This window comes from Octopus bimaculoides, chromosome 3 (assembly GCF_001194135.2).
Source record: "Octopus bimaculoides isolate UCB-OBI-ISO-001 chromosome 3, ASM119413v2, whole genome shotgun sequence".
Lineage (NCBI taxonomy): Eukaryota > Metazoa > Mollusca > Cephalopoda > Octopoda > Octopodidae > Octopus > Octopus bimaculoides.
This window is the reverse complement of record NC_068983.1, coordinates 135,041,339-135,057,686: the sequence shown is the minus strand read 5'-3', so window position 1 is coordinate 135,057,686 and position 16,348 is coordinate 135,041,339. Positions and strand designations below refer to the sequence as shown.

At 36.2% G+C, this 16,348-nt stretch overlaps 1 protein-coding gene across 1 annotated transcript in view; it reads right to left on the bottom strand.

Annotated features, from left to right (window-relative positions):
* Positions 1 to 16,348, bottom strand: part of LOC106871998 (protein GDAP2 homolog) — a 35,695-nt gene that overhangs the window by 9,449 nt on the left and 9,898 nt on the right. The window contains exons 2-7 of the mRNA XM_052966793.1: positions 12,843 to 12,985; positions 11,040 to 11,193; positions 8,971 to 9,059; positions 7,465 to 7,544; positions 5,031 to 5,193; positions 1,986 to 2,174 (exon numbers count right to left, since the gene is read on the bottom strand). Of these exons, the coding sequence (XP_052822753.1) occupies positions 1,986 to 2,174; positions 5,031 to 5,193; positions 7,465 to 7,544; positions 8,971 to 9,059; positions 11,040 to 11,193; positions 12,843 to 12,985 (818 nt within the window). The remainder of the gene's footprint in view (positions 1 to 1,985; positions 2,175 to 5,030; positions 5,194 to 7,464; positions 7,545 to 8,970; positions 9,060 to 11,039; positions 11,194 to 12,842; positions 12,986 to 16,348) is intronic.

The window sequence follows — 16,348 nt, the reverse complement described above, 5'->3', positions numbered from 1 at the left end:
ACCGCTGTCCCAATACCAATATCTTATAAAATATAGGGTGTTGGGAGAAAAAATAGATATTAATGTTTACATGGGGAAAATCCTTCTTAGAAGTTTCTATTTCTTTTTCACAATCACAACATATTGCCCTTTTATATTTCCTAATAATATAAAGCATGAGCATCTCAACTTGTTTTAGAAAGCCTGTGTAGAGTTGCTTGAGCTGTTATTTCTAACAGCTAAATTTCATCTTAAAACACACCTTACCATCCTTTTGATATGAAAACTAAACAAGAACAAGGGATATAAAACAAGGGAGGTAATTCTATCAAATTTCAACTGAAATTAGTAAAAAAATACATTTTATCTGATAGATAAAATTAGTCATCTTAGTCTAATTCCAAAACAAAAAGTTAAGATTCAGTGCAAACCTAAAATTTTCTTTTAAATGTTTTGCAAACAATTTTATAACTTGTAAGAAAAGTTTCATCTAAATATACATGTAAAGGTTGTTTTTTGTCTTTCAACTTCCTGACACTGATAAAATTACTGTAACACTGATCAGTTGGATATCATCATTCACTTTTCCATACTTGTATGGGTTAGATGGAGTTTATTGATGCAGATTTTTCTATAACCAGATGCCTGTCCTGTCACCAAGCCTCATCTGTTTGCATGCAAGGTAATATTTCCACATGACCAGACATGTTTTCACAGAACATTGGAAATGAATGCTACTGCTTGTATGACAGTAACACTTATTTACAACTATCATGCAATGTGTATATCTACATACATACAACAGACTTCTATCAGCTTTCGTCAACCAAATCCACTAACAATGCTCTAGTTGGCCTGGGGCTATAGTAGAAGACACTTGTGCAAGGTGCCACATGCTGGGACCAAACCTGAAACCATGTTGAAAAGCAAATTTCTTAGCCATACAGCCATGCCTGCATCAACTTTCTGAAAATTCGTATAACTGCATACTGTTGCAGCTAAATACTTTTTCTACACTCACTTATTCAACTATGATGTAGATGTAGAATTTGTCAGCAGTGAGACTGACTACTGAAAATTTTTCTCTCCACCCCCATCGCCACTAGTGTTGGCTTGAGCACAGTCAAAATGAATTTTCTTTTAAGTTCATAACAGGACCCATTTTTATCTTTCTGAGAGGACTTAGCTTGCTTGGCAAGTTCAGTTGTAATACACAGCACCTTCAACAAGTGTCTTCTACTAAAGCTCCAGGCCCTGTGAGTGAATTTGGTAAACAGAAACTGTGTGGAATCTTGTCATATATATCATCATTATTGCTTACTGCTTGCTTTCTAAGCTGACATGGGTTGAACGCTTTGACAGGAACTGGCAAACTACAGGACTGTGCAAAGCTTTACTGTCTACTTTGGCATAGTTTCTACAGCTGGATGCCCTTCCTAATGCCAACCACTTTACAGAGTGTATTAGGTGCTTTTTATGTGGTACCAGCACAACTGAGGTCACCAGATCCCTTGCAAGACAAGACCTCCCCAACTGAGTGGAGAGAGTAGTAGTAATGAGTGAAGTGGCTTTGTGCCAGATGAGAGATTAGAGTATGATAGAGAGATAGAAATTGATGTCTTGCAGTAGAGGAGATGTATGGCTACTCCAGTTAGAAAAGGGAGAGAGAGAGAGAGAGAGAGATGGTGAAGATGTGTCAGAGCATACCCTCAAGTTACAGGAGGCAGTATACAGGTGAAATGGTACAGATGATGTGTTAAAAGTTAGTGGGCAGGTAACTTTGCAAGAGTGCTCAAGGGTAGAGTGGGAGATGGAGGAGAGAGGAATGCAGTGAGTAAACATGGGTGGAAAGAAAGCACTGGGGTTGATTTGTTTGACTAAAACCCTTCAAGGGAGTGTCCCAGCATGATCACAGTCCAATGATTGAAACAAATAAAAGATAAAAAGACAATTTCTAGAAGAAAAACAAAATGTCAAAAGGCAAACGACAAAAGAAAAAATAGTTCAAACGCACTGTCTGACTTTCTCCTTTTCTCTTTGTTCTACAGAAGGTTTGCACTGCAGTGAGGTCAGTCGTTCTTTATCTTTATCCTCCTTCATTTGTGCAAAAGGATGTCGTCCAACTTCAGGGCCATCAGGTGATCGAAATTCTTGATTAAGATCTATAGTTTCATCAAACTCTTTACCTTGTGTTTCTGGAAATGGAGAAATGGTTTTGAGTCTCAAAGTAGTTAAAGTAATAAAAATCAAAAAATTGGAAATTCATTTTCATTGCTTAACTTTCTTATCATAGAAAGGAAAGTCACATTATGGAGTTAAATCAACTAGAAAAGACAGTGATGATGTTTTACAATGTTACCTGCAACAACTTATATTATCAATTTGTGGTACTTCTTTAAAGAATCTGTAGAAGTCAAGCCAAAAATGGAACCCAATAGGTGGTTGCTTGACTTGCTAAAAAAAATAACCAAGTATTTCTAAAATTATATCTTCAAGAAAAAAAAAAAGGAAACATTAAATAAAGCAAGTAACTGTCTCTAAAAATAAGTTGGAATGGTCGTGGTTGGAATACCTTTGATCATAGGTTTGCTTGATCAGGGATGACTTGATCAGAGATGATTATTAATAGGTTTGTACAAACCTATTAATAGTCAGTGTTATACATTATGTGAAGGCATGTGGCTAGTGGTTAGGATGTTGCATTCACAATTGCTTGATCAAGGGTTCGATTCCGAGACTGGGCAGCATATTGTGTTCTTGAGCAAAACACTTCATATCATGTTGCTCCACTCCCCACTTTGACCAAGAGAGAATGTTGGGTTGCTCAGCTAGCCAGTGGGGTGGTATCATTTGAAGGCTAAAATGATGCAAAGTGATGTATAATAATCTAGACAGTCACATGATCATGGCCAGCTTGTGATAGTGCTAGGCACTGTCTCTGGTCGTCCAGGATAACACACTATCTCTATTGAAAAATACTGACTTAGGATGATTATGTTCATCAAAACTGAAATTATTAACCATACAGAAAAAATTCATACAACTCAAAATCAAACTTTAATCAAGATATTAGTAGAATATTTCTTTGAGAATATATTTTCGTTTTCACTCAGATTCATTGTAGTTTTAAAACTGAGATTACAGCTATTAGAAAATGCTAATGTAACACATTCAATTTTAGAATGAGGACTATCCTCCCCTCCACATGGTCATCACCATCATCATCCCATCTTTCATTTTAGCAAACATAAAATAGGTCCAAATAATATTGCCCACTATTTCAGTCTTTTGTCATTTCTTCTGTGAGTTAAAGGTTTCCAAGATTGAATATTACAATTTCTTTCATCATCATCTTATTTTTCCTAAGTACCCATGACTTTTGTAGGCTCCCTTGAGACTGGCAAGACTGCTGAGGATGTCTAGTCTGAATACCTGTAGGCTATGGCTTGCACATAAAATAAGGATTGGTTAGGTAATTCCAGAGGCTGCTACTATATGAAGGAATAATTGGGTGTTTGGCATGCAATCTGGAAATGAGACACAGCAGAAGCTGGTAGCAATAGTCCTTTGGGGGTTGATATTTTTTTTTTTTTTTTTTTTGCAGTCAGTCATCTAACTGTCACTCAGTTATCAATCTACACTGTTTGAGTGTATAGCAATATATGTGAGCAGTACTTCAATGCAGTTTTTATTTTAGCTTTGTGCAGGATCACCACAAGATCAGAATTGAAGAACTTTTTCTTTTTTTTTTTTTTACCTGAAAATGAAGTCTAACCTTTAGGAGGTAGATTGGCAATATTATAAATGTAAATTACCATGAGAGATCGTCAGATATTGCAAGACCTAACATCTGGAGGCTTTCATTGGTTGTTGATGTGTAAAGAAAGTATGGTATAAGACTGTACTGATACAATTTGAGAGGTGGGAGATGTTTTAGACTGTGTCTTGCAAAAGTTACAGTGAGAGAGACATCGACCAAGGTAGTATGCTTTGCTTGTGCAGGGGTCTTTGGTGTTATGAGCTTTCATTGATGGAGCTCTTACTATAAAACTGGTGAACCTCAGACCAGTTAGGAAACAAAGAAATTTCAAGAGAAAACTGTTAGACAAAAGTGTTCCCCATCTTTAAATCAAATAGCTCATTACTACGGCCTGTTAAATTAATTTCTTACATCAGCAAAGACCATAAACTAAGGGCAAGCATTGTCAATTGAATTGTCTCTTACTGTTACCTATACTTATTTTATTGGTCCTAGAGAAATGAAAGACAAAGTTAGCCATAGCTGGATTTGAACTGAAATCATAATCATAAAGAGACATAAGGCCATTTGGCTTATTACGTTTATCGTTTAGCACTCTAAAGCAAGGTACACAACTCTGACTTTACTGATAATTTCTAATTTCGGTACAACGGATGGGGCGAATCGATTACACTGACCTCGGTACTTGACTGGTACTTTATTTTACTCACTTCAAAAAATTGAAAAGCAAAGTTGACTATAGTGGGATTTGATTTTAGAACACAAAGAGCTAGAGTAAATATAACAAGGTATATTATTCCAAAGTTTTAACAATTTCGCCAGCTTGTCACACTTCAGTATTAATAATTCTGTTCCTACTTCATGATTGTGTGTTTAGAAAAAAAGCATCCACATGCCAAATGTTTGCTATAGTAAAACCCATTCCAACCATGCTAACATGGAAAAAACAACAATAAACAAAAAAAAAAAAAACGTGTGGTAGATGTCAGAATCCAGAGATACCTCATGGGAGTTGGTAATGTGCTTTTATATTCTGAATTCAAATCCTGCCCAGATTGACTTAGCTTCCATCCTGTTATAATCGATAAAATAATTACTGATGAAGTATAGAATCAATAAAATCAATACCCTTGAAAGTGATGCCCCAGCATGGGCATGGTTCAATGACTGAAACTGGGAATATATATTAAAAAAACCCACAAAAGAGATTACACTTCTATTTACTAGACAACTAGATACATTTCCACAAGAGCTCAATGAGAGAAGCAACATAGACAAAGAAAGTACTTACTTAAAGCAGCAAATGCTGGCTTGTCTATAATTCGAATTTTCCGCTCAGGTATTACAGGTTCTCCTTCCTCATTTCCAATATTTTCAGGTAAATAATTCTTGGCTTCCATTTCTTCTTTCCAGTTTCGTGGGAAATACAATGGCATGAGTTGCTGGTAAACTTCCTAGAGAAATAAAAGAAAACAAAAAGGTTACAATTTCAAACCTTATTACAGGCATTATGTTTCTAAGAAAGACAAATATAACTCTACTAACTTCAGTTAATCCAGATGAATATGGATAATAATAATTAATTGCTCTAAAATACAATTAATATCTTAATTTTTATCCATTTAGATTCTGGGAAAAGATTACTTTTGCTGTTGTTGCTGTTACTGGTAGTGGCTAGCTCCAGATCAACCCTGATCAAGCAGAGTAATAATCACAAGTATTCCAGCCATAGCCATCTCATCTTTTTAAGGTCTACATTATTCAATGTGTTATTTCCCTATTTAAAGCAGCAAGGTGTGATTTGAGTGAGATTTGGCTGTAATCTCAAGCAGGTCAAACTGTTGGTTGAGTTGAGAGTAAGTTGATATATTTATATCTCTTCACCTCTAAGCAATGAATAATTCAGATTCTATGACCCAGTTCACTTCAATGGCTACCATGAATTGGTACAGCTTCCTGCTGCAAACAGGGAGATCAATTGTATGAGTAATGATCCTGTAATTAATTTGATATGCTGAGTTCAAGTCCTTCTTTGAGCAGGCAATAAGAAACCACCCATGTATTGTACAGATTCTTTGTACAACACTTAATGATACAAAATGGTAGAAATCAACAATAACAAAAGAAAATTATAATTCTTTTCACTATAAACACAAAACCTGAAATTTGTGGGGAAATGGTAGTCAATTACATTAAAACCAATGCTCAACTGGTACTTATTTCATTCACCCTGAAGGGATAAAAGGCAAAATTGACCATAGCAGAATTTGAACTGAAAACTTAAAACTGGAAGAAATGTTGCCAAGCATTTTGTCTGGCATGGTAATGAACCTGCCAGCTGACCACCTTAATAATAATAATAATAATAATAATAATAATAATAATAATAATAATAATAATAATAATTACTGGAATGCGTCAGAGTGAACCAAAAGTTATATTTCTAAGGTATTTTTAAATAGAGAGGCATCTCATCACCAAAGTTATGGTTTATAATGAAGGACTACATTACAACAGAAGCACAGCTGTGAATATATTTAATCGCAAATAGTTAATTGTAAAATCCTATTTACAATTAAAGAAATTTCTGATGAGTACGTTAAAAAAAAACAAAAACAATTTTGCAACAATGGCAAATGACTAAATATACTGAATCTGATGCCAAGATTGTCAAAATAGGAAATATTGCTATATCTATGTGGGCTATAAAAAACTTAAAATTGATAAGCATCTATAGCTTATTGAAATATGCATAGATGAGATTGTAAACTATAACATTTTCAGTCTTATAAATAAAATATGAAGTAACAATAGTCAAAGTTCTTACACTGAATGAAAGCCACTGAATGTAGTGTGGTGTGAAGGTAAAAATTGCTTACAATCAATTGGATTGACTAAGATTGATATTTGTTTCATTAATCCTGATGAATAGAGAAGCTGAGCCCAAGTAAGATCAAAAGAAAATGTTTGCCATAAATGTATTGGATCAGATTGGAGCCTGGTGCTGCCTACAGTCCTCAGTCAAACCGTCTAACTCATGCCAGCATGGAAAGTGGACGTTAAACGATGATGATGAAGATGATGATGTAGAAGCTATAATGCATGCTCTTAGCATTATTAGTATGGTCCCCCTCTAAAAGGGACTCAAGCAGTCTCTCACTTGGGGTGTATTAATGTTAAAGATAAGACTAGATGTGCTTTTAGTATTTTAAACGGAAGTCTTAGAGAATTCAAGAGTTCAAATAATTTGAGCTAAATTGAGAATCACATTTCTTGCCTGTTACTCCTGTTTATTCCTCGATTTAAGATTTCATTTCAGTGGATCTTCTTGAATAACTATTCAGTATGGATGCTCTAGAGGTGCAAACTTATAGTGAAAAGTGCTCCAGCTGTGCCTCTCCAGTCTTGTTTTGAGGTGTAATGAATAGAGGACTATATTATTCAATGTATTTTCCTTTGCAAGATAGTAGAGGGTAACCTAAGAGAGACTTGGTAGCTATTTCTAGCAGGTTCAAACTACACAGAAGCTTCCTTTACTTATGTAGATCTATTTATTACACACTGTCAATAGATTGACACTTTAGTGGATAAAACAATGAGCAATTAATAGCTTAGCTGAATGTTTACTGTCAGAATACATTTAATTTTACCATTTTTGCCCTTGTGACAGGCCAAACACTACACTCTCAATAATAACACAAAAATAAAAACAATAAAGGCCTTACCATCACTTCCTCATCTGCTGAAACAAATATAATTGTTTCAAAGTTACTGCCGAATTTTTCTAAGAATCTACGGACTGTTCCTGGAGAAAGATAAAAGATAAAGAAAAATGAAATGAAGGAAGGTGAGCAGTTGAGTTGGAAATAAGTATAGAAAGTTACATTCCATTGTATTGGTATATAATACAAACACACATCTATGTATGTATGAGGCAACTTACTGAGGGCTGCAGACCAGTTCCGTGGTTTATGCAAGGTTCTAGCCAGAGTGACATGATAGCAGGGTAGTAGTGAAGCAAGAACCAGGAAAAGCAGGATGCAGGTTACAAAGAGAGCAGTAAGAAACAATATCAAATAAGTAGGTGAGAAGGAAAGGGAGAAATAAGAAGATCAGAGAGTGTGATGTTCTGGATTGCAATACAATGTACAAGAAAGAATTGAAACATTGGGGAGAAGTGTCTACAGAATGAAGATGGCACATTTGTCCTTATTGTCACTGAAAAGAAACAGACATGAAAATGCTTTGATTTGAGGTGGAAGTATAGAAGAGATATGACCTACATCAAGTAAGCCGAACAAAGAAATCAGACAATGCAGTTGACAGAGATGTGGTTGAAAACATACATATATGACGACAAGAAAGGCCCTTCCTAAGACCAATCATTTTACAGAATGTATTGGGTGTATTTTACCATGGAACCAAGATTAAAAAAAGTTGTTACGTTCTTGACAAGATTAAAAGGTCTGCTTGACCCTACATTGCCTCTGTATGTTGATTCCATTTGAGGTATCGCAGCCACCAATAAAGTAAATAGAGCAGAGGATGATTGCAAGGAGAAAGAAGTGAGAGTATGGTGAGAAGACAGAGTGATTGGGATGACAGTATGGAAGGAAGAAGGAATAGGAGTGACTGTTCTAGATTTGATGAAGAAGGACAGTAATGAAAGAGAAACAGTGAAGGCAGGGACATAGTAAACAATGATGTAATGAGAGAGAATAATTGCAGAGAGTAGTGTGGAGGGGGGAGAGAGAGAGAGAGGGAGCAAAGGATGAGTAGTTATAAACTAGGGTAATATTAGTTGGTAAGAGAGAGTAAAAGAGAGTGAATGATGAATAGTGAGATGGCATGTTAAGAGATTATCAGATGTCAATAAAGGGGCAATCTGATTATTTATTGATGGACAAAGATTGATATTACAAAGCATAATTTAGTGGCTTAAGGTGCTTGACTATTGATCATAGGTTCATGAGATCAAACTATACTATATATCAAGCTATGTTACTGTAGTGTGTGACCTATTACAAGATACAAAACATAGCTCGTTTCAGCCTGTACAGTTACCAAAATACTCCTTTTTAATTTGTAGTTAGGAAGTTTGCAGTATGAAACAGCTGTAAAAAAATTAACTTATTACACTTATATACAATATTAAAAAATTACATTTAAAAACAGTTATCTGGTCATGGCATGAGAAAATAGAAGTAAAAGGAAAATGCAAGAATACTCACTGATGGCTAAATGTGCACCATCTATAAGGGGATATCCTCGCTGTGATGAGTGGATTGGACAAATACCCACAGACTGGATATTGTGTTCCCTGTAGAACAACATAAGAAATGTAATATAAATTTTCTCCTTCTGTGAGTGTGCGTGTGTACATTATACATACATATATATATATATGCAGAGTCTGATGTTACGTGATATATGCATTTACTATAAGACATTTGTAACATGAGTGAAATGATACCAAATAAACTGGAGTAAAAGGGAATTTTACTCATTATGAGTCAACAACTATGAGCATGCTCCATTGGATGAGCAGTGCAGGTGTGCCTCAGTGTCACAGCGTAGATGTGCTGAGAGAGGGACTGGACATAGGAGGAGTTGGATGTGGTATTCAGGAGGGAAGACTGTGCCAATACAGATGTATGGTGTATATGATGACAGCTGTATAAAGTGCCGATCACTAAACATGGCTGGAGCTTGTGGATGAGGAAGTTCCAGAAAGACATGAAATGATAAAGGTAGCTCTCAGGACCCTGAGCCTCACTGAGGAAATGACCAGGGAACAAGATCTCAGGTGATACAAAGTTCTCATGAAAACTTGCCCACCGGGACTAAATTGACTTCTGGAAGCTCTGCTCCATATCATCATCATCGTTCAATGTCTGCTTTCCATGCTGGAATGGGTTGGATGGTTTGACTGAAAACTGGTAAGCAGGGGGCTGCACTTCCATATAATACAGTATAATGCGTGCACTGCAATCAATTCTCATAGAGCTTAAAGGCATCCTGCATTCATTGCGTATGGATGAGAACCTGCCCACTTTTCCCACCAATCACCTTTCTGTGCCTTCAGCCATAACTCTCTTCTCCTTACCATACTCTATCCTTAACACATCTATTATCCTGCTATCACCCCTCAATGCCCTCACATATCTACTGTAATCCCACTGAGCTACTGCAATATTTCTCAACATCACTTGTTACAATAACCTCTACCTCATCTCCAGCCATCTCTCCTCACACTCTTATGAAAACATCCCTCTTCTATATCCCCTTCCCACTCTATCCAATCTACTACACTTATATTCACCTCTACTGTACCTTGTGAATATGTCCCAACATCACCACAACCAGCTCTCTCTCTTTTTCACTTCTTCAACTGAGGTAGCCAAGTATTTCTTCTACAGTAAGACCTCCATCTTTATCCCTCTTTTATATTTTATCCTCTCATCAACTGGTACAAAGCTACCTCCCTCAATACTATTCCCCCTTCCAGTTGAAGACTCTTTGTTTTGTAATTAACTTGGTGACCTCGCCAATGCTGGAGCCATGTAAAATGTGCTGGTGCTACATGAAAAGCACCCAATGCACTCTGTAAAATGGTTGGTACTAGGAGGGGCATCCAGTCACGCCAAAACAGACAATGAAACCTGTGAAACATGGCAGTTCGCACACATGCATCATACAATCTACCTTTCACTCTGAGCGAGAGGCCCTTTGTCACCGGTAGGGGTAGAAGCTTTATGAACTTTGCCCAGGCTATTCTTATTCTAGTGGTAACACTCTCTGAGCATCCATTCATTTGCTTTAAATAATAACCAAATCTTCCTCAAACCAAATCCTGCAATCTTAAAAAGTAAGGATCTGTTGGGTAACGTTGTCCGAGATACACTAGTTACACAAGTTAAAAAAAAAATGGAAAAGATTATTATAGCTCAGACACTTCATGATGCATGTCATTTTTATATTTAGGGAGTTTGACAATAGGGGGGGAAGGATTAATATTTTTACCACTTTCTTAATGAGGAAGATATGAATAACTATATGAGGATATTGTGGTTAATGTTAATTTTGAATATTTTACAGATTAGCAGTAATGAAAACAGATAGAAACAGTTCCTATGGGTTACAGTTCCTATGGGTTACAGTTCCTATGGGTTACAGTTCCAAGGAGGAAAAGCTGAAGCTAAGTACTTAGTCTTGGATGATAGAAGAGAAAAAAAAGAGCCAGATTTTGTTGTGAGCAGTATAAAGTGAAGTGTAACTGACGTGTTTCACTGATACTTACAAAGCAACTTGAAGTACATTCCGGTAAGAGTTATACAGAGCGCTTTCAGCGGCAGTGGTATATTTGACATTATAGCGTGGGCCAACAGTATGTATGACATACCGTGACAATAACTTATGTCCTTTTGACAGACGTGCCTCACCAGTTTTGAAACCTGAAAACAGAAATCATTATTATTAAAGTTTAGTATTATAACAAAAACAAAAAACAAAACAAAAACAACAATAATAATAATTTCTTCTACTACTAAAGACATAAGGTCTGAGACTTTTGGGGAGAGGGAACTAGTCGATTATATTGACCCCAGTGTGTAACTGGTACTTAGTTCATTGACCCCTGAAAGGATGAAGGGCAAAGTTAACCTTGGCAGAATTTGAACTCAGAACGTAAAGACAGATGAAATGCTTATTTCTTTACTGCCCACAAGGGCGCTAAACATAGAGGGGACACACGGATTAAGTCGATTAAGGACAGACAAACGGATTAAGTCGATTACATCGACTCCAGTGCGTAACTGGTACTTATTTAATCGACCCCAAAAGGATGAAAGGCAAAGTCGACCTCGGCGGAATTTGAACTCAGAACGTAGCGGCAGACGAAATACCGCTAAGCATTTCGCCCGGCGTGCTAACGTTTCTTCCAGCTTACTACCTTAATAATAATCCTTTCTACTATAAACAGTAATTTTTGTATAATCATGTATTGTTAATATAACAATACATAAAGACGGGCCAGAGTTGAAGTGCTCAGCATGAGCTAGAATTCATCTTATAGTAAAAATGGATACATAAGGGTGGAAAATCACAGGAACAATACCATATGTCCAATGCAAGATACATGTAAATTTATAACTTCATCATACCGTATATATTTACCCATTATATGTTATATCATAATGTATGTTTACACATCGTAATGTTTTAACTTTAATTTGTCATATTTTTATACAACTTAGAAATCATGCATATTTATAAATATTCTTTTAATAAATATTTTGAACATTCATGATATTTCTAAAGTTTTTATTGTTGTATTTGCTGGTCTGTTTACCGTACCCTTTAGACACTTTAGAGACTGAATACTATAAATTCATTTATTGATTCTTGAAGGAATTGAACACACATATTGTATCTTGCGTTGGACATATGGTATTGTTCCTGTGATTTTCCACCCTTATGTATCCTTTCTACTATAGACACAAAGCCTGAAATTTTTGCAGGGAGGGGACTAGTCAATTACATTGACCCCAGTGTTTCACTGGTACTTAATTTATCAAGCCCAAAAGGATGAAAGACAAAGTTGACCTTGGTGGAATTTGAACTCAGAGCGTAGCAATGGGTGAGATACTGCTAAGCGTTTCGTCCAGTGTGCTTATGATTCTGCCAGCTCACTGCCTTGTTAATAATAAGCATTTTGAAGCCATTTTCCTGTTAAAGCGGGAGTAATGGTAGTAATTTTGCTGGCCTCTAATGGGTTTTCTTATCATGGTTTCCTCCTTGTGGCAGTTTTATGGCTGGATGCTCTTGCTGTTGCTAACTCTTTTAATCTTCCCTTTGACATGCATTGGTTCACATATTAAGTGGATCAACCTGTAAAGGAGATGTTACAAGACATCATAGGAGTCTTGTGGGAGGTTGGACTCCCTGACGAAGCTGAGCACAAATGATGAGAGCACAGAGCAAAAAAGGAAATAAAAAAAGAGAAAAAGTGAAAAGAAGAAAAACAAGCAAAGTAGGAAAAGTAAAAAAAGACAAAGAGATGATTTGGAAAACAAAATAGTAAATATACTCAGCTGGCACTGACCTCGTATATTGGTATTGATATCAGTGAGCATATCTGGACCAGCTTCTTTGAGGAGGTGTGCTGTTAGAGCATACTTTTCACTAAAGTTCTCATTGGTAGGATGTACTACGGCATGAACATTCAACTGAAGCATGTCACCTTTCCTGAAAATATTATCAATGTAATTCCATAAACGCTTATTTCACAGTCAAATTATTGTTACTAAAGAAAATCATTAAGGTATAAACCCTTTAGCATTCAGATTACACTTTCAAATGTAACATTCATTCACATTGTTTTGAATTAATCATGCATAGTCCTGTAGCTTTGAGATTTTGATGATGTGATTGTTTAGTTTTAGAATGACATTGTAGAATGGATGTAAACAGCTGAATCTGGCTGGTTTGAACATATAACAGAATATCTGAGTTGGATATGGTTAGTTTAATGGTGAAGGCATTCTAATAAAAATGTAAAATACATTTGCAACCCAAGTACATGTGCTTAAAATCATCACCACTAGCAACAAATTCAAACTATTAAACCAGTTGTTGTGGTGAGAGTATGATACCCTCTGATGAAAATAGACAGGACCACTACATATAAGTACTAGAGGTCTGACATAGTTTGTAGTTTGGTCTTTGAAGTCCAGGTACAGTTTACAGTTGAAGTTAGTGTGTTGGAAATATTGATTGCTGGTTTGTTACATGCTTGATATTGCCACTGTTTCTATTTTGTATTGTTATAACACTGTTACAGCGTATTCTTTATCTACCATCAACAATATCAAGCATACTATGATATTGGAGGCTTAAGGGGATAACATCTGGCGACAAGGATTTTTCAAAGCTCACGTAGGTTATTTGGCAATTTGTGCATCATACAAATTGTTAAATTATGGAGAACCTATTAACTGCAGTAATACAGCTTTAAGAGGAGCAACAGGAACAATTACAGGCAAACTTGATTTCTGAATTCACTTATAATCTGGAGGAGGGTATTATGTTTCCTGTGTACTATAGAGTGTACGGGGAAATTTTTAACAAAGACTGCAAGTCATGGTTGGACGAGGAGAAAGTGAGGCTATTATAATGCAAGGTAGCTCTGGTTGAGCATGAATGCTACTGTAACTTTATATTGCCCAAAATGTCAAGTGAGATTTGTTTCCAAGAAACTACTGAATTACTCTCAAAGATCTTTTGTGACAAAAGTTTGTTATTTAACACTCGAATGGAATGTTGGAACTTAACAAAAAATGATGATGATGACTTTATTACATATACTGGAGTAGTCAACTATATGCGCGAAAACTTTAAACTTCAGGAACTCACCCAGCATATATTTAAATCCTTTATCTTTGTACAAGGACTTACTGAAGATAGAGAAATTTGGGCAAGGATTCTCTCAAAAATGGAGCAAGCAAACTAAGACTTAACCCTACAGACCAATACAGAAGAGTGTCAAACAATGATAAACCTGAAGCACGACGTGAAAAAAATTCAAGAGAAAGATTCCACAAAAATACAGATGTGTCAACCCAGAAAGTACAACCAAAAAAAAAAAAAAAAAAGAGTGCCAGGCCCCAATCCATGTTACAAATGTGGAGGCCTACACTCTAGGAAAGAGTGTCCATTTAAAAACCTAAAATGCTATAGTTATCAGAAACTTGGTCACAAAAGCTCACACTTGCAGGACAAGATTACGAGGGTCGAATGCAAAAGTTCTAAGGTGTTTTCAGCAGAAAGTTAACGAGACACAAAAACAAGAAAATTCGTACACGTAAAAATAAATGGTATGAATATCAAAATATTAAGCCAGGGAGAGAAAGATCAGGAATGAAGACAGAAACAGGTGTGCTACCGCAAAGAAAATACACAGTAGCCCAACCTGAGGGAAGTGCAGGAAGAGGAGAGAAAGTGGGAGACTGCAGGATGGAGATGGTGGCAAAATGCTGGGCATAACACAAGGAACAGGGATCAGAGTATAGGTGAGATGGTTGAGTAAAGGAAAAGAAAGATATAGATAGTGGCAAGTGCCAGGGCATACCCTTGAGGCTCAAATACCATAATATAAGTGACAGGATATTGTGAAGGGAGTGCAATTAAAGAGTGCAAGCAAGTGGCGAAAGACCTGGGGATATATAGAGTTGGAGGGGCTACTGGATATGATACAGAGGAACAGGGGTGTGAGGATAGGATTAGGGAGTGAGAGCTAGGCATAGTGAATGAAGGAGGAAATGCGAGAGAGAGATGTAGATTAGTTTGTTGGGGTAGGGTGAGGGAAAAGTTTTCTTGTTAGATGGCAATAATAACGTGAGACAAAGCATGTGGGTAGAACGCACAGGTTGGGGGCAAGCTGAGAGCAATGATACAGTGGCACTGGGCCAAGAGGACAAGATTGGGGAGTGGGAGGTAATCATAGTACATGAAGCGGAAATGTGAGGAAGAGAAAAGATGTAGAGATGTAGTTTACTAAATTACAATTTCAAAATGCAGTATATTCCATCAAAAAAAATTGGTTATGTGAACTATCTATCAAGACTAATTCCCCAAAATACAGAACCACCAGAAGATACTGTGATAGCCGCACTGCAGGCAGAAAATGAAATAAAAAGTATTAAGATTACTGTTATCCAAGAACTGCCAGTGACCGACCACACAGAATATAAGAATGAAATCTGTAAGCAATGAGTATATTACAAAAATGAAAGAAGCTTTAAAAAATAAGCAGAACAAAAATACAAATTTGAGTAGTTTCTCAATATGCAACAATATTCTGATTCTGCACAAAGGGTTGTAGTGGTTGACAAAGTAGATATAATAATTGAGTATCATACAAACAAAATTCATTCTTTAACCCATAAAAAGCAGGAATTTGCACTTACATAGCATGAACAACTGAGCACATTTTATGAAAATGAGACAACAATGCATGCATAAAAAACAAAAAATAGTTAAAACATCTTCTTAGTAAATAATGGTGGCAAGTTTTATATCATCTGAAAAGTTATTAGTTGAACTATTAGCTCTCTTGCAATCTGGGGGATATCGGAACGTTTGAGTGACATTAGACCCCAACAAATGCCTATAAATTAAATGCATCTATCTAGGCCACGATTATGGCCTGTCGACTTATACCTGACGGCCACGATCATGGCCTGTTGTGCTTTATGTGTTAATAAAATCCAAAGTCAGAAAGGAGAAAGTAGAATGCTAGAATTAGGGTATTATTACTTCAGGCAAAACTATCACTTATCATACTAGAGACATTTCCAGTCAGACACTTGAGCAATGCTTGAGGGTAGACAAAATTAAACTGAGCTTTAGAAGATAGTAATTAAATGTAGATTAGCAACTCTGAATTAAACAGGATGTTGATAGACAACTGATATACACATGATAATATATTTATAAAGCTTAGTCATTAGCTGAAAGATTGGTGGTATCTTTAGTCAGCCTTCTGAAGAGATCGTGATCAAATATACAGGACTGCAATAATTTCAGCTATTACTTTCTCATAGTTGCCAT